General features: G+C 34.9%; 1 protein-coding gene across 5 annotated transcripts in view; it reads right to left on the reverse strand.

The window, feature by feature from the left end:
• Positions 1-25,937, reverse strand: part of hectd4 (HECT domain E3 ubiquitin protein ligase 4) — an 83,488-nt gene that overhangs the window by 42,348 nt on the left and 15,203 nt on the right. For 3 of the 5 annotated variants that reach the window (XM_084404633.1, XM_084404632.1, XM_084404631.1), the window contains exons 6-32: positions 24,782-24,920; positions 23,439-23,609; positions 20,670-20,862; positions 18,606-18,767; positions 18,139-18,252; positions 16,062-16,202; positions 14,796-15,025; positions 14,381-14,523; positions 13,291-13,361; positions 13,037-13,142; positions 12,688-12,808; positions 11,140-11,268; positions 9,512-9,636; positions 9,254-9,407; positions 8,392-8,480; positions 8,093-8,297; positions 7,885-8,004; positions 7,155-7,259; positions 6,280-6,443; positions 5,488-5,733; positions 4,540-4,732; positions 4,335-4,439; positions 3,176-3,264; positions 2,718-2,887; positions 2,495-2,630; positions 1,074-1,218; positions 807-973 (exon numbers count right to left, since the gene is read on the reverse strand). In XM_084404633.1, the coding sequence (XP_084260759.1) occupies positions 807-973; positions 1,074-1,218; positions 2,495-2,630; positions 2,718-2,887; positions 3,176-3,264; positions 4,335-4,439; positions 4,540-4,732; positions 5,488-5,733; positions 6,280-6,443; positions 7,155-7,259; positions 7,885-8,004; positions 8,093-8,297; positions 8,392-8,480; positions 9,254-9,407; positions 9,512-9,636; positions 11,140-11,268; positions 12,688-12,808; positions 13,037-13,142; positions 13,291-13,361; positions 14,381-14,523; positions 14,796-15,025; positions 16,062-16,202; positions 18,139-18,252; positions 18,606-18,767; positions 20,670-20,862; positions 23,439-23,609; positions 24,782-24,920 (3,933 nt within the window). Of the gene's footprint in view, positions 1-806; positions 974-1,073; positions 1,219-2,494; positions 2,631-2,717; positions 2,888-3,175; positions 3,265-4,334; positions 4,440-4,539; positions 4,733-5,487; positions 5,734-6,261; positions 6,444-7,154; positions 7,260-7,884; positions 8,005-8,092; positions 8,298-8,391; positions 8,481-9,253; positions 9,408-9,511; positions 9,637-11,139; positions 11,269-12,687; positions 12,809-13,036; positions 13,143-13,290; positions 13,362-14,380; positions 14,524-14,795; positions 15,026-16,061; positions 16,203-18,138; positions 18,253-18,605; positions 18,768-20,669; positions 20,863-23,438; positions 23,610-24,781; positions 24,921-25,937 lie in introns of all 5 variants that reach the window. The other 2 variants (XM_084404634.1, XM_084404630.1) reach the window with 2 other exon arrangements.

Here is a 25,937-nt window from a genome sequence, read left to right on the forward strand (position 1 = left end):
GACTGATCGCGAGAGGAAAAAAATTACGTTTTAGTCGCATAACATCGGTTAATGGAAACGCCGTCATTTCGCAATAGTTGTTTATCGATATTTAGAAAAAAATAAAAAAAATAAAAAAAAAAAAAAAAAATCGCAAAAGTTTTGCGCGAATCTGTAATGGAAACGCGACAGCGCTTAACATAGACTAACTTCTCAGAGTTATGTTGTGCAACAGTGTTCAATATACTAACCATTCAACTCCGGATTGATTCTGGAATCTTCGCTGGGGGAATTAGCATTAAGCACCAGCAACAATCCGTCCTCTAACTAACGCATGCTCATGTTTTGATTCAGATCGTGCTCGAAGAGGAGGAGCTATTCGCGCCTCCGTTGTCGGTTTGTGAGAGAGGGAGCAAGCAGCGCGCAGCTCTACAATAAAATACAATTTTACCCATATTAAATAGTCAAAAAATCTGAATCAATCCGTGGCGGTCAGCGTTGATATTGTGGCGGGCCGCCACAAATTATTGAATGTATGGGAAACCATGATATTACAACAGAAAATGTTCTTTTAAATTGTATTTTTTATTTTGATGTTTTTGCATATTTTTGTGGAAACTGTGATGCAATTATTTCAGGATGTTTTTTTGGGGGGGATGCTCAAAAGAACAGCATTTATTTAACAAAAAATATTTTATAACAGAATTAATACAATATAATGCATCATTGCTGAATTAAAGTACTTATTTCTTAGAAAATTCTTACTGACCCCAAAGTTTGAATAGTAGTTTGGCAGCAACCTGAGGTTAAACCAGTTTAAAATGTACCTTGGTCCACCCTGCAGCACCATGGTAACTGGGCCGACCAGATGTGTGACCCCTCCCACCCGAACAGCAGCGGTGAGCAGCTCTCTCATGTGAACCAGAGCCTGCTTCCTCGTGCGACCTCTCCTCCAGCGGGTCTGAGCTGCTGACAGGAAGCTGGTGCTGGACACCTGCAGGCATAAGACTCAGTTTAGAAACATTGCAAGTGAGAGCACTGAATGGCTACAGTTGATGTTTGACAAGTGTCCTGCTGCATGTGTCTGATATTACAGTTTGATCAGGTGTTGTTCCTATGAAGGCAAACAGCTGTCCCAGGAGCACGCTGTACGTGGGCTTGTCCTTGCTGTCTTCAATGACCAATGACTGTAGTAGAGTAAAAGAGCTGCTCCGGTGACTGGATGGGTTGATGCGCCTCCTAGACAGACAATTTGTAAAATTTTACCATAAAACAAACTTTAACCATATATGAATCGTACTGTTCTCCACCCACGGTTCGGCACGCACTTGCACCACGGTTCATCTCAAATTTGATGAACAAAACGTGAACAAAACACTCACTCTTTGTAAACTTTTTATTCAATTCAGGTGTTGACAGCGCACAAGCACAAGCAAGACCTGAACAGCACATGTTGCTATCTATGTTTAAACTAAACTCATTTAAGCCTTGCCAATTTAAACATTCAAGAGCAAGACACGAAAGTGAACTCACAGGTGCTGAGAGAAGATTTGTGTGTGGGCACTCATCCAAAGCACAAATATTGAGTCGTCTTTCAAGTCTAGTGCTTCAATGGAGAAATTCACACAAAAATTGTTTCAACATGCCCGCCTTAATGAGTATCCTAGCAGACATAGTCTGTCATGCATTAAGTGAACTTGTACAGTTGAGAAAGATGTAACCGTATCAGTATTTTGGATATATGCATTATGTCTTAAAGTGACAGCAGCCTAATATTCCTGCTGCTGTCCGTGTTTTTAATGTTAATCAAACAACAAAAGACATGGAAATCACTCACTGTTCTTGATTGAATAGCTTTTGTAACTTGAATAAGGATTAATCTTTAATTTATACAGCAATGTTATTTTACAATTTATTACTTTATTCAATTTCTGTACCTGAAAACTAATGTTAGACCTACTTGAAAAGCACTGTTTATTTTATTTATATCTTTGCTCTCTTGTATTTATTTGTGCGGTTGCTGGTAGTTAGATTATTTGTTCCTTTATTCTGTATTTTTTTATTTGACAGTGGTCTTTTTTCCCCTGAACATAGCACATACCGAACTGTAACGAAACCGTGAACCTAAAACCCTGATACAAACCGAGCAAAATAAATTCTCTCTCTCTCTCTCTCTCTCTCTATTTATTTTTATTTCTTTTTTTTACGAGAAAACGCCACCCAATTATTAATTTGCTGAACACACCTTATAAATAAATAAATAAATGCATTAATAAATAAATGATTTCAGCTTTAATAATAAACAACTGTAATGTAGTTTATTATTCTGAATGTAGGCTGTCTGTGGTTGCCAAATATTCAAACATTTATATAAAAAATATGTGCAAACAAATTATAATTATAACAAACAAATATGTGCTTACAGGTGTGCACATATTGGCAATTTTACAAATCAGAGAGTTGAACCTCTTTGTTTTATAACGGTTATTTGATGCTTCTGCTGTCACAGATGTACCTTTGTGCTCCATGTGTAAACTCCACATCGCTGTTGGCAATCATTTCCAAATCTGAGGGAGCGGACATACTGCGCAGGAACACAGGCTGCTTCACTATAGGAGCCATCGATTTAGCGTCCGATACTGACTTGCAGGCTGTAAGAGGGACAAGTTAAAAGGGCTGTTAAGAGCATTTGTAAGCTTATGCAAGTGTGTGCATGTGTAAATGCGTGCACAAATAACCTGGTGTGCATGTTGGTGTTGTAGACAGACTCTTGCATTGTGGTGCTATTGTAACATGTAGCAGCAGTTCAGAGCGGTTTATCAAGCTCTTCACAAGCGCTTTGGTTTTAGCCAGGGGAACGGAGCTTCTTTGCTGCTGCACGGCATTAACCTCATGGAAAAACTTCTCTCTGTCCAAAACAAAACACAGGCAATAGTTTCATAAGTACACTATTGTTCAAAAGTTTGGGGTTGGCAAGTTGGTTTAATTTGTTGTTTACAAATACATTTTTCTATTAGAAAATGTAATTTAATCCTGTGATTTTCACCATCGTTCACTCGTTACAATCAATGTTGAAAACAGTTGTGCTGCTTCATATTTTTGTGGGAACAGGATTCTATGATGAATGGGTGTAACCGACAGCTTTGAGAACAATTTAGATCCACTACAGGGAGTCAGAATTGGTGTCATGTCATACCTCAAAGCCATCACTGCATTTTCTGGATCTGTGCAGTCCAGAGGAACCTCCTTGAGCGAACACAGAAGTTCCAGCTCCTTCATTTTGTTCTGTGAGCCACAAGACACACCAAATTAAATCTGGCTTAATCTGGCTACAATATAAGCGGAAACAAACCACTGCATACAGTTTGCCAATGCCTACACTTCCTGCAGCTGTTCCAGTACAAATGATGGTATTATTCTTTAAAGAAACTAGCGATTCTGGAAGATTACACTTAATAATCATCAGTGATGATCAGATCAAATAAAAACAAAATTAAGTGGAAGAAAGAACTTTAAGGACACACTACAACCAGAAGCGATCTTATTTGTCATGCAAAGAATACCTTTTATTTCAGAAATGTTCTTCTAGCTAGGTTGCTCTTGTAATGGTGAATTTTGAGCTAATTATGCCAATTTAACATTTGTCGAAATATCACGGTATTATCTAAAGTACCCTGGTGTACCAAGTAAATACAGCAGTGGGTAAAAGAGATGTCCGACCTAGGGAAATTTTCTTCTCTTCACTTTATATTAAATATTTATTACATATTTTGTATGCCTATTGTGAAGTTGTGCCTGGAGTGCAAAACTAACGTAAGAGGAAAAGAAAATTACATTGAAAGTTCAGTTCCTTTCCGAGATACATTTATATAAATGCAATATTTATACTTTTCTTCTAATATTTCGAGCATCGCGAAGAGTTTCTGCGCCTGGTACAGTATTTTCTCTGCTGGTGCATCTCTGTTCTCTTCTTTGTGTCCCAGAGCTACTTGTCCTGTCTCTGGCCTGTGTTAACATCCTGTTCACAGACTTGACATTTTGGGAAAATATTGCAGTGCAGTTTGTGTGCAAGTCTGGAATAACCAAAAATTTGGTTGACGATCGTGTGTTTGGAGCAAAAACCGTCCTGTTTCGATTTATGGCCGGTCGACCGGTGCATCTCTAGACCACACTTTCACTTTTATGTAAGGTAAGCACAACATATTTCAGACAAATAGAGAAATTATGAAATTATTCTAAAGTTAATTTAATAAAATGTTATGCAAACTTTAAAAAAATGCAATTTAATTGCAATTAACACAATTAAGTGTCTGAAAACATTACATTCAGTTCACACTACATCTCACATTACTTACCTCAAAGAAGTGATAGTCATGGAAGAAGGGCGAGTTGTTCTCAAGTTTTCCCTGTTGAGCTTCATCTACTTCATTCTGCCACTTCTGCTCCAATTCAGCTACACTCTGAAACAAACACAGACACAGAATATAGTGTTACTCTTCAACAGCACCACACAATACGTTTATGAAAAGCCCTACATCTGTGGCTACTTGTAACACATACTTGTAACTGTCTTTCCATTGCATTGATCTTCTTGAATGTCTCGGCCATGATTTTGCAGAGCAGATTGTGTTCCTCTCTGTGCACTTCTCTGTACTGGAAGTTCACCAGCGACTGCAGCGCATCTACCAGACCCAAGTGCTTTATTACACACGACACGATCACTTCCTCCATCACATCAGGACGGATCACCTCTCTGAGAACAGAATAAACATACGATTAATCAACTATTATTCTATATTTCTGATGCAAGAAGTCATAATGTTGTGGTTTGCTGCCAAAAAGGTCAAACCTTTATGGAAGTGTGAATAAAAAAATATCATAAACTAAAATAAAATACTACTTATTTGAAACCAAAAATGCAAATAAATCATGACACAAATAGACTTTATAAGGTTAGATTTGTTAACTTTAACTAACAATATTAATTAACCTAAACTAATATAGAAAAAAAGAACAATAATTGTACAGCACTAATGTTAATTTCAACACTTACTAATAATTTATTTGAATTAAAAGTTACATCTCATAACATTAGTTAAACACTGTGAATTAACATGTACAAACATGAACAATTGTATTTTTTAGCTAACATTAACCAATGCTGTAAAAAAAAATTTTTGTTCATTTTAGCTTAAAGCATTAACTAATCTTAGCAAATGGAACAAATGAACCAACATATTTAAAATGATTGAATTCATATATATAAAATCATAATATATAAAGTTATATATATGAATTGAATAATTTTAAATACGTTGGTACATTTGTTCCATTTGCATTTGTTCCAATTAAGTATATATTTTTTAATTGTATAAGTACATTTTTAAACAAAATAAATGAAACCTTTAAATATGTCCATGTATTAGTCATTTGTAAAGTGTTTAGGTTAAATGTTCTTCTAACGTAATTGCATTCCACTAATAGGTAAACTCCCTGTCACATGCTTACTTGATGCTTGGGCGAAACTGAGGCCGGGCTCTTCCAGACAGCTCCCTCAGGCGGCCCATAATGCCCTGAGGTAAGTGGATGCGGGGCAGCTCACAGCAAGCCCCAGGCATTGGGCCTGGAGGTGGGACGAGGATGTCTGAAGGATAGGTGAACTCTCTCTCCTCATCAATGGTTAACGGCAGGGGAGACGGAGACGGCGTGAGAGCAGGAGATATCGCACCATTAGCCTCCACTTGCCACTGACACCTTACAGAGAACAGGAACAAGAAGCAAAAAACATAAGAACCAAATACACTATGATCAATAAGTTATGACAACATGTTTTACATTGCTTTAACTCATCAAAATAAGTTTTGTTACATAAGTTATACAAGATTTTTTTTTAAATCAGTAGAATGTAATTCAAGTTGAAATGACTTAAACATCCAAGTTGGTTGCACTTAAAAATAAGGCAGCAACTTTTTTGTGTATAAGAAGGCTTTTAAAAAAGAAATGAATACTTTTATTCAGCAATGACACATTCATTTGATCAAAAGTGACAGTAAAGACATTGATAATTAATGTTACAGAAGATTTATATTTCAAATAAATACTGTTCTTTTGAACTTTCTAATCAAAGATTTTTTTTTTTTTTTACTTTTTTTAAAATGCATTCAAATAGGAAAATTAGTTATTTTACACTGTGCTTTTTGTTTAATTTTCTATGTAAATAAAGATAAATAAGGATTGCTGAAGTGCATCTCTGCATTTGGGTCCACACGTCCTGCACCAAACCTGACATAATCAGCACACCTCTGCAGTAGTTTGGAGCAGAGAAGGTCATGGCAGGTCTCCTCCTCTCGTGTGATATCAGGGCCATTATAGAGGATGCGTAGCATAGCGCAGGCCAGCACTGATAAACCCAGAGCTAGATCAGCCAGGAAGGGCAGCCCGCCGGACACATCCTCAGACGACTCCTGAAATCAACATAATTAGAAGTACAGCCAAGAAAGGTAATTAAAGTTTTGCCATTTCAGTGGATTTATTAAAAAATTTCCTTTAGACTTCAGGTTAGCATTAGTTGGTGTCTGCAATGCTTTTGCTCCACATTGTGTGTCTTTGTCCACCAAGGTGGAAAATTGCCTTTGGCTCACCAGCACATAAAATAACTATACATGCAATGGTATAAAAACAAAACAAAAACACAGACAGATTCACATTACATGGATATAAAAAATGCAGTTTGGTTTATCAATCACTTGCGGAGTTGAGAATTTTACTAAATTAACTCAAGTCTGTGCATTCAATATCAATAACACTTTTGTTGAGTATTTCATTTCAGTTAGTTATTCTAACACATTTCAACAGTCTTTTCGTAACAATTTCGTAAACGGAACAAAATATTTAGAGCAATGTAAATTATACTTTTAAATTATACGTTTGCTGCTTTTTAAATACATGTTAGTGCGTTTTTTTATTGATATGGACCTGTGTCTGAAATACTGTATAAAGTAAATAGTTTTAATCCACGTTTTAGTATACAACTATAACCCTGCATTCAAGACATTTGTAGGAAAACACATTTGATGAGCAAAGTCAATGAACGTCTAATAAGTATTTAAAATTTTCTCTGTGAATTTTATGATTGGGATCTATTTAAAGGCTTATGTAAAGTCTTAAGTTAGTACCTGAGCTCGGACAGTGCATGAGAAACCCCACATGGCTTTATCTGGGGTATTGTGCTCACGTCCACTTCTCATCTCAAAAGAGAATGTCACAGTATCTCCTTCCACCTGAAAAAACATACGGTTAAAAGTGTATTTAAGGCGCATACAGAAATGTAATATCTGTAGATTGTTTGCGAGTATTGAATGTGCACTCTGGTGTCTTAATATATTTTAAGCACACCATTTATCTATTGGACCTTTGGGCAAAATTTGTTGAAAAAATAATAATGTATGTACCACATTTGATGCGTCATGCTTTTATAGTCATAAATAAATAGTTTTTCTAAAAAAAAATAATAAAAAAAAAAACTTTTCATTGCATTGTTGAAGCATTTCTATTGATTCAAATCTTAAAAGTGTTAAAAATCTTAATTAAAAGTGTGTTTTTTTTGTTTGTTCTTTAAATATAAAAGCAATGCTCCGCGTTACAGCGATGCTTCGCCCAAGCAAACAGATCTGTGTATGGAGGTTTGAATTTTAAATTGACAACATTAAAATTATATTTCCTTCATCAAGACCACAGATAATCACACATGAATTAGATTATATACCAGTTTTGCCATGTATCAAGGAAACATTTTTTTTTAAATATGTTATTACAAGTTAACTTACTTAAATTACTTAATGTTTTTATCCAGCTCATCTTTATTCTTGAACACTGTCTGATGTTATGGAGAGTGCTTTTCCTCACCTTGACAAGATCTTTGGGCCATCCAGTTCCCAAGACACTACGGCTCCCATAACCCATGGTGTTGCCTCCATACTCACTCACTTTTCGACTATTTGTGTTGGGCCCGGCATAAATCACCAGCTGAATAACGAGAGTTTATGAGTATGCATATTCACTTTCATTCCACTATGAATGAGAACAGAAGTTTCACAGAATCGAAAGTTCAAACCTTGTCATAGTCATACTGGGAGGAGCAGCGAGGGTCAAAACGGAGGTAGAGACAGCGCGCACCAGGTATGTGCACTGTATCTTTAAATTTGTAGTTGTCCCGCACTGGATGAACAGTTTCCACCGTTTTCCCAGCGGCCCATGGGGCAGGGATCTTCAGGCCGGTCAAAAAACCCGGCTCCTCTCTCTCTTCCAGCATCTGGAAACTGAATTAAATACAAAATGTATCATTTTGAGTAAGAGTAATCTAAAGGTTTTTGTCCAATAGTTTCAAGGATAGATAGAAAAAAAGCATTTTACCCATCACTTAATGAGGGTGGATTGGGGCCTTGATTTAGCGAGGAATCCTCAGAAAATAATGGTGAATGTGTCTTCAGCAGCAAAGCGGTCTGTTGGATAGACAGATTCAGAGCAGTCAATGTTAACAATACCAACGGTTTATGATTTATTATTTTATTTACAAATGTACTTAACACACACATTAATGGAAAAACTGACATTTTTCATTATATTTTAATAAATAAAAAAAAAAATCGCAATGTACACTACCGTTTGGGGTCAGTACGATTTTTTTTTTTTTTTTTGTTAAAAAAATTAATACTTTTATTCAACAAGGATGCATTTAATTGATCAAAAGTGAGTCAAGACATTAATAATGCAACAAGAATCCTGGATATTTCCACAAAAATATGAAGCAGCTGTTTTCAAACTGTTTTCAACATTGATAATAATAAGAAATGTTTCTTAAGCAGCAAATCAGCATATTAGAATGATTTCTGAAAAATCATGTGAAAGTAAAGACTGGAGTAATGATGCTGAAATTTCAGCTTTGCAGCACAGAAACAAATTACATATTATTTGGCTGGTATTATAACATTAACCAGCTCTGCTGTCTTTTTATTTGACCATTACATTTCTTAAAGCCTGTATGAGAATGCTAAAATATTTTGTCCGATACTAGCAAAAGAGAGTTTAGATTTCTATGCTATTTGAGATCAAATACAAAAATATTGAGATGCTATGTCTATCAGATATTGTTCAAATGAAGAAAAATGTATATTTTAATTTATAATTTATCATTATATTTATAATTTATATTATTGCGATACATGTTTTTAGCTATATCACCTTGCTCTTCCATCCAACAATCACATATACACACCTGACTAGTATAGAGGACCAGTTGAACTAGCTGTGGCATGAGAGCATCAGCTAGTGTGAGGGTTTGTAGGTTTGGGTGCATCAGTGAGGTCAACAGAACCGGCAGCAAGTGACCCAACATTGTGGCCTTCGTTACCTGTTCCAGTCCTCTCAGTCTTCACATTAAAAAATTAGAAAAGATAAATAAAAGAAAGTATTTAATTACATGTACAACATACAAATAAAGCATCATCAAAAATTATCTAATATTGTAATGCACCTGGTCTCTCGATCACTGATGTTGCTGTTGATAAGGGAGCTGGTGACTTGCTGAAGGGTCTCCAGAACCTCATCACACCCAACCAGGATCTTCGAGGCAAGTGATAAGATGCTCGTCTGCAACTCCTGAGGGGAACACGCACATTCAACACACACATTTCTTTGAGAACATCTAAAGCTGGTACAGAACCCTTGTGAAAAAGAAGTACACTTTAGCATACTTTTACGTATTACAGAAATAATATACTTAAAAAGAATATACATTCACACGGCACACGTTTTCCCATTCCAATGCGCTATTTTACCATTGTTTTTCTATGTAATCACGCGCTAGATGGACGTGTATAACCATTGCGCTCCCGTCTTGCGTCTTTTGCAGCGTCTCGAGCATGACACGACATTCTAAAAATGCATTAAATTAAAATTAGTTCAACGCGTCTGCGTTTTTTCCCCATTTGACTGCCCACGTCTGGCATTTTTCAAAGCAAAAACGCCTTCTGTGCCCTTAAGGATTAAATGAATGTAATTAAAATACATTCATACAATTGTATTAAAATTAAATAAAAAAAGAAGTATTATAGATAATAAATAATACATTTATAATAATAAATGCAATTAGCTGAACTTTAGAGTGCTTTAGTAATTTCATATTTACTTATATTGTCTTTGAAATATATTCTGCTGAATGTACTTACAAGCACTTTAATGTCATTTCTATTGAAACTTGTCATGAATTGAAATATATTTGTAATTACACATTTGTACTTTTTGTGTGTTAAAGGGATAGCTCACCCATATATCATGATTTACTCACCCTCAAGCCATCCTAGGTGTATCTTCTTTCAGACGAACACAATCAGAGATGCATTTAAAATATCCTGTCTCTTTCAAGCTTTATAATGGGAGTGAATGGGGGGCAGGATTTTGAAGCCCAAAAAAATGCATCCATCCATCATAAAAGTAATCCATACGTCTCAAGGTGGTTAATTAAGGCCTTCTGAAGCCTAGCGATGCGTTTGTGTAAAAAAAAAAATATATATATATATATACATATATGTTATATACACCTTGGATGGCTTGAGGGTGAGTAAATCATGGTATAGTTTTAATCTTGGGTGAACTACCCCTATAAGAAACTTAGGGCCAGATTTACTAAAGACGGCAAATTAGCGTGAGCGCAATTCCATAAAAGCACTGATGGGATTCGAAAGTTCAGTGCGTGATCTACTGACGACGTGGAAATTAAAAATGTTTGTTTAAGAAATTAAAAGCTACACACACCATCGATTAGGGTTAGAAGAACTGTTGCCAAACATATAACATACTAGAAACATAACAATTACTGCAATAATGATGTTTCTAGCATAGCATGTTTGGCAACAGTTCGTCTAACCCTACTTGACAGAGATATATATATATATATATATATATATATATATATATATACACACATATATATATACACACACACACACACACACACACACGCACTTTGAGCTACAGAACAGAGCACAGTATATTGAACTGTTTTAATTCCTGTTTGTTTCATCTTTCGTGAATGCAGCAGCTGTCGTCATCAGTCCACACTAACCAATCAGAGACCATAGGGTTTTTAAAGGGGATGTTTACCTGTACCTTCATTGTTTCCCCTTGTAGGGAGCTGTCACTATCATCAATGTCATCAGGGTGGAGCAGGATGGTGTTGCTGAGCAAATGGTTCTGCACAGCCATTAAGTAACGCAAGCTTGGTGACACTACCTGTTGATGTGGAAGTGCTGTGGGTTAATTAGTGATTCAATACATTTGTGAAATTATACAGACAACTATTTCAAATTATGATTGAATGTATACATTTAGATGCACCATAGAAACAAGGTCCAAAATAACACTCGGCAAACCAAACATGTAAAATTGGCTTTGCAAGAAAATTATCCTGTTACTAGCAAGATGGCTTTGTTAAGAACTTCAATGTAAACATACAACAGAATAGTAAGAACAACATTGTTGGTGCAGTTAATTGGCCTTAACACATCATGTGCTTGTAAAAAAAAAACAGACACCACCAATGCGAACAATCACCAGATTACATTACGTCACTTCTCAGACATTCCATGACCTGACAAATTCTGATTCAACATGTTCAATCGGCAAAAACAAGTGCCGACCAATGCCAACAGACACTGACAGAGGGAATACACTGATCCAACAAAACACAACAACGTGTCTGTTGTCATTGGTCGGCGTCTGTCAGTTCAGTGTGAATTGGACAGAAGGGAAAATTTTAAATCATTTGTTTGTTATGGTAAAATACTTTGAATGAGTCTTTGAAAAAAAAAATCTATCATTCTCAAGTTATCCCAAGAAAATTAATGAACAGCACTCAAGATAATTGATCTCATCTTTTTCATTAATTCATTTAGTTTGATTTCCCTTGTAAAAATGAAGTGCACTTAATTGCATTGAATGTGCACTTGTACTTAAAAAAAACAGTACTTCCAGATAATGTAGTAATAATTAAATAAAAGGCCACTTAAAGAGAGTGGACTTTCATGACTGTTTCTTAACACACTTAAATAGACTTTTAAAAAGGACACTTTGTAATAATGACAAATTAAATGTTTTACTTTAAAGTACATTTTAAATCATTATGTTTTATTACTTGTTGTAATAATTTTAAAAAAAGTCAAATTATTTTGATGTGTTGACTAACATCCTAAAGCACACAGTACTTTATTTAAATTGCAGTGTGTAAAATTGAACTAAATTTGTACTCAATCTTCATCATTACAAATGTGTAATTACAAATATATGTAAATACATTTTTCAACAGAAATAATATATTTTAGTTTACCATAAATGCTTGTCAAACAATACTAGTAATTAAGAAATTACTTAAAGATAAACAAATCACTTTAAAGTTCAGCTAATTGCATTTACTATAATTAAATGTATGAAAACATTACATTCAGTTTGCACTTAAAGTATATTTCTGTAATAATTGCTCTTTTTAAAAGTATGCTAAAGTGTACTTCTTTTTCACAAGGGATATGAAAACAAATGGCTTGTAGAGCTCTTTTAAGATTAATTCAGTTAAAAACTACATACAGAGTAACCAGTCACAACGAAAAGTTTCTTTTCCACATAAATGCATTTAAACATTTCTTTGTAGTCACATACAGGTACAGTGGAGAGAAGCTTCTGAAGGTCTTCCTTGGAAACGGTTTGACATTTGGTGATGAGGAGACATGACTCTCGCACTACAGTCTTCAAGATACACTGCAACAGTTCATCTTTCAGTCTGCAGGGGAAGATGAGAGAAAGTAAATAGCATTGCTTTATAGGAACATATACATTTTTTTAATAATAATAATAATAATAATAATAATAATTGTAATACATTTTTGTTGAGATAAGGGAGAAACTTGTATGTTGCGATCACAAAAGAATTATGTAGATTTTTTGTGTTATGCATGACTAGTAGAGTATACAGTATTGAATAGATCTAAAGAGCCGTGAAACTTGTTACCTGTAGTGGTCATCCTCCTCACTACCAAAGCGGTTCTTCTGTAACTGGTTAGCAAGGTTGTTTAATATAACATCACGTAATTGAGACAAACCACTGTTCTTCTCCCCTGCAGAAAAAAAAAGAAAAAAAAAAAGAGTTATTACTGGCACTATTGCTTATCATTATGCAATTGTGCAATTACAGTGAGCCAGTGATAACTCAGCTTATAGTTAAACTTGATTTCTGTACGATGTGTATTTATTTGTAATTCTTACCCTCAGTGAAAACAAATTTTAGCAGGTTGTTCAACTCAGATTCACTCTGGTACAAGGTGTTTAAACCTGAGCTAAGAAATAAAGAATGGAAAAATGGTTTGTAGTTATTGCAGATATTGAGGCCAGTTGCATAAATTCAACAACAATTTTTTCAGACTAAGAAAATGTTTTTTTTTTTACTAAATCCCTTAAGACTTTTGTTCAACTTTGGAAGAGAAATGAAGATTTTTTTTAAAGAATATAAAAAATATATATTTAAGTCCCTTTGCAGTCAAAAATTATATCCCTTAAATCCCATTTTTTATCATCAAAATTACATATTTAAATGTTTTTGCACCGTGAAAGTAATTTCTTAATGCCTTAAAATAGCTTGAATGTAATTTGAATGTACACCTTTGCTTCATTTAGTATATGTGGATTAGGGCTTTGACTTTTGGCCAAAAAACATATTCGAAGTTCGTTTGTTTGTTAATATTTGAATATTTATTAATAATATTTTGACCATTAAAATGCCTTCAGTAAGACCTATATTGGTATCAAACTTAAGTTGTATATGTTCTGTCCACTAGAGGGCAGTGTATCAGTCAATGTCAATAGGCAGGCAATGATGTTTTCCGAAGAAAAAACTTCTTTTTTTTTTAATAAAAAAATGGACTTTGTCCTTACTCGTGATTTTTCCGTTTCTTTGGTAACCCAAAGTAGCGCCACACGTTGCTTTTCAAATTGTCAGGAGTGTAGATTTCGAACTCCTCGTCAGGCGTGGTTGTTGTAGGCGTTGGCGCGGCCATTGTTTTGGTATACAAAATAGGCGCTAACCAGGACGCTAACGTCACCTACTAATGAGCTCGCGATTCACAACTTCACCAGGCGTGAAAAAGCCTCGGAATCTGAATTGAAAACAACTTTTACAAGCAAACACATTTACAAAAAATAATGCCCATAACAGGTTCGAATATTAAATGATGCCTAATATTCGTCCGAATATCATTATTTTTTTAAATATTCGAATTATATTCGAATAACGAAGTTCGGAGTCAAAGCCCTAATGTGGATGCATGAATACGCTTTTTTATTTTTTTAAGAGATTCACCTGATGGCAAGACACACTTCTCTTTGTATTTCCGGTTCTATCTGATCAGGAGGAGCCATAAGTAACTGCCACAGCAACAGCCCAGAACGCTTAACACAGTCCCGGTTCTGCTCTGAATTTGGATTAAAAAACTGGAACACCACCTGGAAAACACAAGAGAGAATATTCCTCCTTCAAGTGGGTGTCAACCTTTTCACTGCGGATGAACAAACTCAATCTCCAATTGCAAAAAGGCCATCACTTACATTGTTTTAGTTAAGTCATATGTATTACATTCAATTTTGGTATGACACTTTTCACAATACACATTATTTCAAAGCAGCTTTGCAGGAAGTTATATTGTAACAAAGTCATACTGTAGTGTTTATAATGTAATTCAAATATTCTAGCAAAACCCCACCAATTATATCCACACCTGAAAGACGACCAGAATGCATCGGATGATGCACGTGTCACCATTAACCATGGCCTTCTCCATGACGTCACATATAGAACTAAAGTGGCAAGCCTCCATGGGTTGTTTTCCTACGAAGGTTCCCAGGTGTAAACTACTGCTGGCTGCTAACAGGTTGAGCTGGTGGATGCACATAGCGCCAACATGATGGAGCAGCTGGTTTATCACTTTGCCTGTGTCTATCATTTCTTCTGTAATAAAGAGTCAAAAACATGATGGGGAAAACGATTCAGATCATTTCTGTATATGAGCACATCTAAAAAACAACTTTGCATAGTAAGTGTCCTATACACCAAGTCCTTGCAAAAATATTTGCACAGGTATAGCAATGAAAAGTGACCTCTTGTAAAAAAAAAAAAAAAAAAGTGTGCTTTATTGTAATGAATGTGTTCTTCAAATCATAAAAGCAAAGTTTTTAAAACCTGTGCTTGCCTTGCAGATTATATGTTAACAAAATAAAGGCCACTTAAAGAGAGAACACATTCATGACTATTTTGTAATAATGTCAAATTCAAAGTTGTACTATAAATCATTTTTTACTTCACTTTAATATTTATTTTGATGTGTTGACTAACATACTAAAGAACAAGTAAAGTGCTTGATTATAATTTGAACTGTAGTGTTAATTAATAATACATTTAAACTTAATATATTTTGTATTTAATTACTGTATGTATTAAATTGCAACGTCATCAGTAAAACTGTGCAATTATAAATATATTTAAGTACACAACATGCAAGTTTCAATAGAAATGACATTAAAGTATATTTTAGTTTACCATAAATGCTTGTCATTACATTCAGCAGTACACTTTAACCATATTTCAAAGACAATAGAAGTAATTACAAAATTAGATATAAAGATGTACTTAAATCCAACTTAAGTGGGTCAAAAAGCACTCTAAAGTTCAGCTAATTGCATTTAATATAAATCTAAACAACATTTAATTTTCATTTAATTGCAAATAACATGAAAACGTTGTATTCAGTTGACACAAGTATATTCTTTATTAAGTACTCTTTTTAAAGGTATGCTAAGTGCACTTCTTTTACACAAGGGAAATTTGAGCAAAATCAGCTATTGTCACTATAATAGCTAAAGACTGTGCCTGGTTGGGTTGTAGTGTAATGAATGCAAGCCTCTGAAATGTTTTGTTGTGCAATATCAAAATCAACTCGAGTAAACTAAACTTTTTGTTGCATATGTTAGAGCTCCAGTTTCAATACCTTTAGGCTGAGTGATGACGTGACTGACGCCAAGTCGTTGGCACACATGATGGAAGGCCTGGTTTCCAGGGTTACACCATTGGTCCATGTAGTCACTGGAGCACGTCCAGATTAAGTTGTTAAGTGCATCATAGCAGGCCCCTAGAACAGTCATTATACAATCAATTATATGTGACACCGTGGTTTTTTTTTTTTTTGTTAATAGTTTGAATTAGCTTTTATTTTTATATTTTAGCTTTAATATATATTTTCACATTAAATGTAGTTTAAATTTTAGTAGTTGTGTTATGTGATTTTTATTAGGTTCTTTTAAATTTATATTTAGATTCATTTTAATTTTAGTACTTCAACTTTTAGTTTTCTGCCAAGGCAACATTTCTCATTTTTGTTTAAATTTAAGGTATTCATTTAATATTATTTTATTTCAGCTTTATTTCAATTAACAAAAAATATTTGTAATAGTTTTAGCTAAAAATAACAACATTGATATGATGTGCTCCATCAGAATCAGTCACAAAAAACACTTGATCAAAACTTAAGACTTTTCTGTTGATTTTGATCAAAGAAATTCTACTTTCAAATGATGTCAATGTTGCAGTGAAAATATATACATATATATTTAAATATTGTTTTGTTAGTGTTTTTTTTTTTTTTTTTTTCTTAAATGTGTTAAATTGCAGAAAAAAACTAAACAAAAAACAACACCACATGAATGGACATCAGAAGATATGTTGAAAGATACAGTTCAACCTATTGAAATGCATCTCTCTCATGTAATCGCCCAATCAGCGTTTCAACCGCAGAAAGACGTCAAAGTAACAGCTTGAGAACATGACGTTACATTTATCTCAGGAAAGTCATTTAATGCCCACAGCCTGTTAGTTAGCTACAAAAAAGAACTTTGGAGAAGAGCATATCACTAAAATTGTACTTTTTTATTTTTATTTAACCTGTTATTGGTGTCTTAATTATTTAATGTTTGTTTGAATAAATCTGTTAATTCTGTTTTAAATAAGCTGAAAATTGTATAGAATCCCTTTTTACAAAGTTTTTTAACATCTACTATTTAAAGGGGTACTTTATCGCTGGCAAAATGGGCTTTCAATAAAACTTGGCTGGCTATAAAATAGAAAGGTAAAAATAAATAGGTTCTACCTTACTAGAGAAAACAGAAAACAAGTAATAAAAACTCAGTGAGTGTTTTAGCGCAATTTTCTGACGTCATGGGATCACAACACTAAGAGAAAGTAAATCTTTTCCTGCGTTCCCGAGATTAGACCTTCCTTAACATAATGCCGAAAACCCGAAGTCTCTAAGTGGTCTGGTTGAGGAGTAGATAGAAGTGCAAGATTGGTGCGCACAGACAGAACAGAAATCATGAGTTAACAATCGCAATTTTGTCCGGTGGAAAATTGCACTAAAAAGGCTGTTGACTACCCATAATGCACTGGGCATGTTGCCATCCAAGGCCACTCCCACCATTCTGCAATGGATACGCTTGACCAGAGTCAAATCCGCCTTGCTTTAGTAGGAAACACTTCTTAGCAGACTTTTAGTCATAATGGTGTGGACTTGTATTGTTCTCGGGTGCAGGATTTTAAAGAGTAAACGTTTAGCGGGAGTGGGTTACTTTCAGTTTCAAGTGAAGGAACTGGCGTGTGGCTAAAGGCTGCAAAGAATCGTAACTCCAGAGACAAAGCTGTTCTGCATCATCCAGCGGACTTTTGCTCACAAATAAACGTACATTTCTCGGTCCAGGTTACACGGAGAATGAGTAAACATTGTTCATTTACATATACTACATTGTAACAATACAAAGCGAAGTTGAACAATGGCTCCATTGGTCCATTTTCCCAAAAGGGAAAGACTGAACATTTGTAATGTGCGTATGTGCTAGGTTTAATTTTATTTAAGGAGTAAGAAAATAGTCAACAACAATGTATTAAAATTCCTTAAGCCCAATGCATATTCATTTCGCTCTTGGTGAATACAGACCATTCTGTCCGAGATCTGTTTTGATTTATGCATCGAGTTTAGTGTGAAAGGGGCTTGATGTGTGGAAATGTCTGATTCTTACCTAGTCCTGCAACCTGAGCCCCACGACCCAGAGAACTTCCTGGAGCATCTACGAGGTCTGCACGATTGCTAAACTGACCATCAGTCAGGTTAAACACCAAACTAGATGCCAAGACTAGGAAAAAACACAAGGGGATTGACTGAAAATGTTAAGAAGACTTTGAGAATGTCAAATTAAAGTACTTTTTTGCTGACACTCTTGGTTGCTTTTTAACAAGAGTTTACTAAATGATTTTCATATTTGTTCCACAGAATTAAGAAAGTCATATGGGTTTGGAACAACATGAGGGTGAAATAGATGAAAGACTTTTCATTTTGTGAACTATCCCTTTAATTGTTATATGTTTGATTTTAGGCAACAGTGGCATAAATGAGGCGGCAAAAATGGATAACGTTTGTTACCGTTAACGTTAATGTTTGATTAGGGTATAAAGATCTTTCCCCTCAGAATAAGAGATGATGACTTACTCTTAAGTGAAGAAAGGCCACTGGCACCACCAAACAGCGAGCGGGTGGCAGAGCTCCCAGCTACACCTGGAGTGGGTGCCAGCATCACTAGGTACGTTCCACACACGTACATCGGCGTTTTCCTCAGAGTTTTTATAGACAAGCCACAACTTGTGTTGACTACTGGGACAAGAAAAAACAAACAAAACAAGAGACAAAGATCAACACTGCGAGTTATACTATATTGAAGAAATACGACAAGTATTATCATTTGTTTATCCAATATATATTTTTCTAGCATAAGTTCCGCTTTTGCGGGGTCCGCTTTCATCAGAATTATCAACACACACACACACTAGATTTGGCTCAGGTTTTACGCCGGATGCCCTTCCGACTCACACACTCTGACAGCCAATATGTCAATATGTCCAATCCATCTAATCTAACCCAAAGCACCCAGAGGACACCCATAGGACACCCATGCTGACACGAGAACATGCAAACTCCACACAGAAAGGTCTCCTGGCTCATCTGGGGCTGGAACCGGGCACCTTCTTGCCGTGAGGTGACAGTGCTACCGTGCCGCCCCATTTGTTTATCCAATATTATCAATTAAACATATATTCTATTATACAGATATTTGTGAAATAAATTTCAATTACTTTTTCAAAACTTTCTGGGTCATTTATTTTTTCAAAACTTTTCCAAGCCTGCAAATTGCAATTTTTGAAATCCATGACTTTTCAAGGTTTTTCATGGCCGTACGAACCATGCCTTTAATACAGCACCAGGTATGCTTTCCAAACATCTTGAAGTTGGTATGGATTATGGTATATGATATTAAGTATGGATTTCTATTGAAAATTGTATGTCATGCATTTAAATATATTTGTAATTAATTATGAAGTTGCAATTTAGTATATATGTAATATATCAACTTTCAATGTAATATTGAATAACACACTAGAGTTAAAATTATAATCAAGTACTTTACTGTTTTGATAGTCAACACATCAAAATTAGTGTACTTCTTTACAGCACAACAAAATATTATTAAAACAAAACTTTTAATTTGGCATTATTACTAAGTGCGCTTTTATATTTTTTTATATTTTATCAGTGTACTTAAGCGTGTTAAAGGGTTAGTTCACCCAAAGTGAAAATTCTGTCATCATTTACTCACCCTCATGTCGCTCCAAACCAGTAAGACTTTCGTTCATCTTTGGAACATAAATGAAGACATTTTTAATGAAATTTGAGAGGTTTCTGTTCCTATTCTGATTCTATACAATCTAAGCAACTACCATTTTGACGCTTTCATTTTTTTATAAAAAGATAGTAAAACTAATCCTTATGAAAAGAGCGGTTCAGTCCTAAACTTATGACGAGACTCGATCGCTTTATATGATAAACAGATTTAATTTAGGCTTATATTCACATATTAACATTCATCAACTCACACATCAGTTGTGGTAAACAGAAGCTCAAGCATGATTGCTTGACGTGCGAGAACCAATGAGGTTCATTCTCGTGTTACACAGCACGTTAGAGCTTCTGTTTATGACCGTTGATCAATGTTTATATGTGAATAAAAGCCTAAATTCAATCTGTTCATCATATAAAGCTATCAAGTCTCTTCAGAAGATTTGGACTAAACCGCTCAATTCATATGGATTAGTTTTACGATCTCTTGTTGTAGTTGTGCGGACTGTCAATGGAGGGACAGAAAGCTCTCAGATTTCATCAAAAATATCTTCATTTATGTTCCGAAGATGAACGAAAGTCTTACGGGTTTGGAACAACATGAGGGTGAGTAAATGATGACAGAATTTTCACTTTTGGGAGAACTAACCCTTTAAGAAAGAGCCATAAGAGTGTACTCTTGTTTATTTAATTAATATTATATTATCTGCAAGTACAGTTTTGTAATACTATACTTTTAAGACTTGAAATACACTACAAGTGCACACTTAATACAATGAAGTGCACTTCTTTTTCATAAAGGTGCCCATTAATATAGGAACCAAGCCAAAAAAGTTGTCGCTTGGGAACAGCCGAGGCACAAACAACATACAGCAGTATTACCCGACTGCTCCTCTTTGACGGGGTTGGTGATGGCAGAGCCGGTGAGGGCAGCCAGTGTGGAGGAGTGGGAAGCACGGAAGCGAGACATGCGGCTCAGGAGCAGCTCATTCAAACACTTAGATGACTCGCCTTCCTTTCGCGACAGGATTACCCGATCTTGTATAGGACTGGCCACACACAGACCAGACTCAGTCTGCAAAAAAAAAAAAAAAAAAGATAATGGGAGCTTGTGAAGTGAGGGTTCAGGGAAGACTTCTTTGTTGCTACATTTATAATAATTCCCTTGTGAAAAAGAAGTGTACTTAATTGTATTGAAAAGCACTAGTAGTATAATTAAAATAACTGCACTGTACTTTACACTTTCATGACTATTTTTAAAACTATTTTTAACACACTTAAGTACACTTAAAAGTGTCAATAATGTCAAATAAAAAGTTTTACAGTACATTTTAAATCATTATGTTTTTACAAGAGCACAAGTACTTGATTATAATTTTAACTAATGTATTTTTGTATGTTACATTTAAAAGTTAATATATTTTATATGTACTGAAATGCAACTTCTTTACAAATGTGTAATTACAAATATATTTAAATACATGACATACAAGTCCTACTTAATTGGGTCAAAAAAAAGCAATGTAAAGTTTGACTAACTGATTTAAATATAAATTCAAAACAATGCATCTTCATGTAATTGCAATTAACATGTAATTAAGTGTCCAAAAACATTAAAAGAATATACTTTAGTGTGAACTGAATGTAAAGTATATTTTTTTCCATAAGTGCTTTTTAAAAGTTAGCTAAGATGTACTTCTTTTTCACAAGGGTCACCAGTCAATGCATGCAATAAAAAAACATTTGTAACTACAAAACATAATGAAATGAACAAGTATGATATTACAAAAATCTTCACATAGACAGAGGGTTTTTCCTGCACTGAAAATATTTTGGTGGGCACCAAAATTAATCTTTGTCTTGCCATTCATTTAATGTTACCTGCAGTTTTAGAGTACTGATACCCACTGACAGCTGGCTGCTTTAAAACGCTCCCGTGTTTGTGAAAGCTCTGTGAAGAGCGTCAAAGGTTTCCATTTACAATGTGTTTTTGCAGCATTGAACTTTGTAGCCAATCAGAGACATAGCTGTTGAGCGTGTGAATGCAATGGCCAATCAGATGCGTTTAAGTTAGTCAGAATCTGCTCAACACCGCTTAAAATAGCGCGAGTTCTGCATGCTCACGAATCCTTTCATTATAACCAACAAAATATAAACACAATGTTAATAAGAGATTCATTGCACAGTGTAGTAGACAGCTTCATTGATTATAAGGGGAGTTCTCACAAGAGCGCAGCTTTGTGTATGTGTACCTCGCGTTGTAATTGACAGCTTCATAATGGTCATAATGGCAGCGATCTTTGCTTGCTTTCTGTGCATAATATATATTTTTCATGCTGCACATTGCAAAGTGTCTGGATTGACACTCATATTTAAATGCATGATTGAATCCGATTGACAGTGATAACCTGTCAGATAGACCTATCACTTTTTCTGTGTAATGTGTTACTTTGCCGTTCATGTATTACTAACTTTTCAGTCACAATCTAGTTTAAGGTCCAATTCTCACTATTAACTCAGAATTTTGCCTCAAACTCCTAATCACTGCTTGTTAATAGTTAGTAAGGTAGTTGTTAAAGGGATACTCCACTTTGATTGTGAACAGAAAGGAAGATATTTAGAAGAATGTCAGTAACCAAACCGTTTCTGGTCTCATTGACTTCCATAGTAGGAAAAAAATATATACTATGGAAGTCAATGAGACCAGAAACTGTCTGGTTACTGATATTCTTCTAAATATCTTCCTTTCTGTTCAGCAGAAGAAATAAATTCATAAAGGATTGAAACAACATGAGGGTGAGTATAATGACAGAATTTTCATTTTAAAGTGGAGTATCCCTTTAAGGTATGGGGTAGGATTAAGTAATGTAGAATATGGTCATGCAGAATAAGGCATTAATATGTGCTTTATAAGTCCTAATAAACAGCCAATCTCCTAATAATATGCATGCTAATAAGCAACTAGTTAATAGTGAGAATTGCACCCTAAACTAAAGTGTTACCAACTTTTCAAATGAGTCACTTACAGAATTTTAAATTTAAAATAGTTCTAAGCACTTTGTTTTATGATCCGTCCAGACAGTGATTATTTTTATTTCATTAATAAATAGGATATGTTAATATTAGGGGTGTAACGATTCATCAACTACATCGATGTATCGATTTATATTCTTAATGATCCAACTACATCGATCTGTGCTCGGCAAGTTATATCGATCTAGACATATATCGATCTAACATCGTTTTAAAAGGTAATGAATCGATTGTATCGATACTATGAAATAACGCATTGGATTTAAGCACGTCAGACTTTATAAGGATGTTTTTTTCTTAGCACTTTTAATGATAAAGGCGTTAAACGTTACTCGATTCAGTCTGCCTATCTGTGACGTGATCGCCATGCGTGACGCGCCAGCAGCAGCGCGAAGACAACAAGCAGCGCAAAGTCTCTCACCTCAGAAAAACGAAATATCATGTCCTGTCATCGTTATACTGTGCTCGTAGCGTACACTCTTTAATTGCACGCGCATAATTAATTGATAGTCAGTACTTGGCTCGCAGTTCATATGGGAAGGGTACTTTGTACTGTGTGTGAATGACCGTGTTTGCCCGCCACCACCGAATAATCCTGACACATTCTTAAGTTAATACCGTTAGCTGGAAGACATCCATGAAGACAGAGTGGCCTTTTTGTGTTTTCTCATTGATGCTGACAGGTGACCAAACCCAGTAGAGGTAGGTACCATCAGAACACAGCCGCAGGGTGGTCAGGCAGCTGCCCACTGGGAAATGATGATGGGGCATTGCTACTACTTGAGAAACCTTCAACAGAGAAAGGAGAATTAGAAGCATCCACAAATAAAGCATTTGAAAGGGTGAAGTTAATATACAAGAACTTATCATAGATTTATTAAAAATATTACACATTTGATATGATTCAATAATCTTCTTTACTAAGACGCCAATGACATTTTTTGGGGATAATTGACAACTAAATGTTACAAAACGAGATACACATAGGGGATGTGAGCCAAATTTCCACCACTTGCTACTCCAAAACTGCCTGCCCAAGTCATAACAAGCCTCCAAACAAAAGGCAAAATAATTGTAATTCGTCAAAATGTTTTGTTGATATATACACCAATGAAATTGTCAGGCATAACCTATAATAACGAATTGACGCATGTTGTGAAAGTCCAAAATTAACAAACTTACAGTTGACATTCAGCATTTTCTTTTGCCAAAATGATGAAAAATCAAGAGGAGTCATATTCCAAAATTCATATTGCATCAGTAATATGACAATCATGTCCACAGCTGATACAACTCTTTCATTTTACAACATGCTTAGAAATTAGACGCCTACTAACAATTCTGATTAGAAATATCAGAATACATACTCAAAGCACTGATACTTGTAATACTTGTAACCAGGGCCTAAAATTAACATTTGCCAAGTGCCAAATGCGATCAAAAATCGGTGTTGGCGAGTGTATGAAACGGTGTCAGTCGCCAGTTGGCCAGTAACAATTTGTTTAATTCTAACAATGCAATGTTGTGACTTGTGAATTTCAACATGAGCGTGAACAAGCGTGAACAACGCCCTGTACAGTTGACGGGTCAGTGCTTCTGCTACTGTCTGCATTTTTAATGTTAACTAGACAACAAAGGACAAAGAAAAAACATCACTGCTCTCTTGAACTTTAAAAAAAGGATATGAAGACTATGCAGTGTTATTTATTTGATTAGACTTGCTTTTAATTTGATTGTTTGTTCATATTTTATTACTGACTGTTTACTTGTCTTTAAAAATGTAGGCTATTCAATTTATATTAGTTTAGCTAGTAGTTTTAGCTGTGGTATCAAATTGAAATAGAGGAATGTGAATTTTCACATTTGAACAAAAACAGTTTTAGGCCCTGCTTGTAACACTTGCGATGTAAATTTGAAAGTGCAATTGTGAAGGATGATCATTTGCGATGGAGAGTTCATACCTGCAGTGTGAAGGGGTCGATGACCTGGCACAGCTGATGAGGTTTTGTGTCAAAAGAGGCAGGACGGTGGAGCAAAAAGCCACTACTGTGCGCCACCCACCCTGCTTCCATTTCCTCATTCCGACAATAAACAAAACCCCTGTGAGGAAGACCAAAAAAAAGTTTTAGCTTTTAAAGTCTTGAATGTAACTAGTTAACACGGAGCCGTGAACATACAAATTAGCCCCACCTCCACTCAATCACACCAGCTCAGGGGTCTCATTTATAAAACTGTGCGTAGGATCCTTACTAAAAGTGTACGTGCGCCCGAAAGCCAAAAAATGACTTATAAAACAATGCGTATGCAAGAACCTGCGCAGAATTCCCTTTATAAATCCCAATCAGCGGAAGATTGTGCCTACATTGCATCCACAACAGATATTTCTATTTATTAGAATATAATTTTTTGATTTATGATTTCATGTAATTTAAGTGCTTAACTCCATTAATGAGAATGACATATTTAATCTAAATGTGTATATCAGATGTAAAACATCGTTTAAATCATTCTTTTATTTATTTAAACTGTTATTGTGAACATGCACTGTATTTCAGCCTTAAGTATAAATCAGCCTTAAGTCTAGCGTGACCGCGGCTTTAGACACTATTAACTTTAGCATTTCTAGTCATTTCTAATATCTTCTAACTACTTAACTTATACTACTTATAATATATGAAATTAAACAAGAGAATATGTTGTTTCAGATACACAACTTGCCATTCATAATGAATTAATCTGATCACAAATCAAATTATAATTCAGATACATTAGAATAGTTTTTGTCCTCTAAATCCTAATAAACTATATCTTTACATAGAAACTAACAACTTCCACTGTGACTTCAGAAGGACGGTGTTCATGTATGATAGTGATTTTAACCTGCAAATAAAATAAATGGTTAAACTGGTGTTACAATTACAAACATCCCCAGTTTTCGCTATTATGTTAAAAATTCTTAATGCAAAATGGGATTTCTTATTTTTTACATTTTGGTTGAAGTGTCCAAGACGTTTCTTCATGAGACTGCAAGTAGTTGACATTTATGAGAGGAATGAAACAAAGTCCAATGACACAGCAACATTTCACAGGGTTCAAAAGTCCAACAAATATAGTTGC

The sequence above is a fragment of the Rutilus rutilus genome (genome assembly GCF_951802725.1).
Source record: "Rutilus rutilus genome assembly, chromosome: 3".
Taxonomy (NCBI): domain Eukaryota; kingdom Metazoa; phylum Chordata; class Actinopteri; order Cypriniformes; family Leuciscidae; genus Rutilus; species Rutilus rutilus.